General features: G+C 40.9%; 1 protein-coding gene across 1 annotated transcript in view; it reads left to right on the top strand.

Moving 5' to 3' along the window:
• ric8a (RIC8 guanine nucleotide exchange factor A) overlaps nucleotides 1–2,315 on the top strand; it is a 14,155-nt gene extending 11,840 nt beyond the window's left edge. The window contains exons 9-10 of the mRNA XM_063000302.1: nucleotides 948–1,067; nucleotides 1,795–2,315. Coding sequence (XP_062856372.1) covers nucleotides 948–1,067; nucleotides 1,795–1,951 — 277 coding nt within the window. The 3' untranslated portion in view covers nucleotides 1,952–2,315. The remainder of the gene's footprint in view (nucleotides 1–947; nucleotides 1,068–1,794) is intronic.
• Nucleotides 2,316–2,673: the final 358 nt, after the last annotated feature.

Below are 2,673 nucleotides of genomic sequence, written 5' to 3'. Positions count from 1 at the left end.
ACAACTATAGTCACACACACACACACTATATATATAAACTACACAACTATAGTCACACACACACACATTATATATATAAACTACACAACTATAGTCACACACACACTATATATAAACTACACAACTACATAACCACACACACACACTATATATATAAACTACACAACTACAGTCACACACACACACATTATATATATAAACTACACAACTATAGTCACACACACACTATATATAAACTACAGAACTACATAACCACACACACACACACTATATATATAAACTACACAACTACAGTCACACACACACACATTATATATATAAACTACACAACTATAGTCACACACACACACACTATATATATAAACTACACAACTATAGTCACACACACACACATTATATATATAAACTACACAACTACAGTCACACACACACTATATATAAACTACACAACTACATAACCACACACACACACACTATATATATAAACTACACAACTACAGTCACACACACACACTGTATATAAACTACACAACTACAGTCACACACACTATATATAAACTACACAACTACATAACCACACACACACACACACACACTATATATATAAACTACACAACTACAGTCACACACACACACTATATATAAACTACACAACTACATAACCACACACACACACATTATATATATAAACTACACAACTATATTCACACACACACACTATATATAAACTACACAACTACATAACCACACACACACTATATATATAAACTACACAACTACAGTCACACACACACACACTATACATATGCTTATATATGCTAATTGTAATGCTTGTGTTGGTTGTGTGTGTGTGTGTGATGTGTGTGTGTGTGTGATGTGTGTGTGATGTGTGTGTGTGATGTGTGTGTGTGTGTGTGTGTGATGTGTGTGTGTGTGTGTGTGTACAGTATCAACCCCGTAACGGGTCGGGTGGAGGAGTGCCAGCAGAACCCAGTGGATGAAATGACAGAGGAGCAGAAAGAGTTCGAGGCCATGAAACTGGTCAACATGTTCGACAAACTGTCCAGGTATAAATGACAAAAATAATAACACAAACCCACATTTCCAGAAAAGTTGGGACGGTTAGTAAACGACAGTATGAAGACAAATATGTGATGTGTAAATTCTATTCAATCTTTATTTATCTGATAAAAGTAGAAGGAAAAGATTTATAATGTTTCACTGATCAACTGTAGAGTGTAAACAGGAATAGGTTTAGAATTTGATGCTGTAACAGACTCCAAAAAAGTTGGGACGGAGGCAGAATAAGAGTGAGACGTTGATGGAATGTTGAAGTTCCAGTGTTTGAGCAGGTGAGTCGGTACCAGGCGAGGGAATCATGATCGGGTATAAAAGGATCCACCTGGATCAGGATCAGTCTGTACAAGCAATGATGGGGCGTGGCTCACTACCGTGTTCCAAACTTCATCAGAGAATCAATCAGTTCAATAAGAACATTTCTTTTACTGTACATGCTATTGTGAAAAGATTTAGAAAATGTAGCTTGTGCTTTTTATTATTTTAAACAACACACTCTTATGATCCTCATACATCTTCAAAAATAATTAATATAAACCATTCTGTGAAACGTGCTGGTGGTAGCGCTATGATGGAAGAAAAGGATTCATTTTAGTATCTGTTAGAAATATACTGAGGAGGATGTGAGGTCATGAGTCCGTGAGCTGAATCTGAGGTGTGATTGTGTGTGTGTGTGTGTGTGTGTGTGTGTGTGTGTGTGTGTGTGTGTTATCATAGGGATCATGTGATCCAGCCCATGAAACTCGGTCCTGATGGGAAGATGAGCAAACTGGAACCACACGAGCTGCACTGTCTGGTCCAGCAGCCGCTCAGTAACCCACAACTGAACGACGACGACGGTGACGGCGACGATGAAGAAAACGACCTGGACTGAAGCTCACGTTAATGCAGACTGACGCTCCGTTCCGAGCGGAATGAAGGACCCGGGTTCTGATTTCCGCTCCGGGTTCTTCAGAGCTGCTTCGATTAGAGACGCTGCCCCGACGGCACCACACACACTGCCCGGATTGCAGGAGCTTCAGACAGTTAGAGCGCTAATAAGACACAAACGTTTTTGCAATTTGTTAAGCTAATCATGTTCTCTCAGTCCAGAGCTGCCTGGACGCTGGACGCCGCTTCGTCAGCGTATATTCACTTTCTAGCTTCGCCTCGCTCGGGCGCGTTAACTGCTGAGGACGGGGGGTGGGGGGAGTGTAAAAAATATAAGTGTCCATATTAAAAATGAAATCTTGTCGAAATGAAGTCTCTTGTTTTATAGGAATGCTGGGAAATCACATCAATCACATCATTATTATGCACTAACAGGCTCATAGGCTCATCAACAGAACAGCAGGTTAACACCACAGTCTGGCCCAGGAGAGTCACAGACTACCACTAGTCCCCCACATAGAGCTGAGCTATACCTTGTATGGAGAAACGTACACGTGCCAGCGTCCAGACCAGTCCCGGAGATCGCATATCACAGCAGGAACAGACGGCGTCCCACCTTCCCTCCATCAAATACAGCTAATTGTGTTAGTGCGGACGCCCAACAGGTTGATAGCATAGCAGAGATTTGAATCCAGGTGTAAAATTGTCCTACTTCACTGTTTAAAA

Source organism: Trichomycterus rosablanca, chromosome 8 (genome assembly GCF_030014385.1).
Source record: "Trichomycterus rosablanca isolate fTriRos1 chromosome 8, fTriRos1.hap1, whole genome shotgun sequence".
Taxonomy (NCBI): Eukaryota; Metazoa; Chordata; class Actinopteri; order Siluriformes; family Trichomycteridae; genus Trichomycterus; species Trichomycterus rosablanca.
Note: the sequence above shows the minus strand (reverse complement) of the source record. Positions and strands in the feature narration are given on the sequence as shown.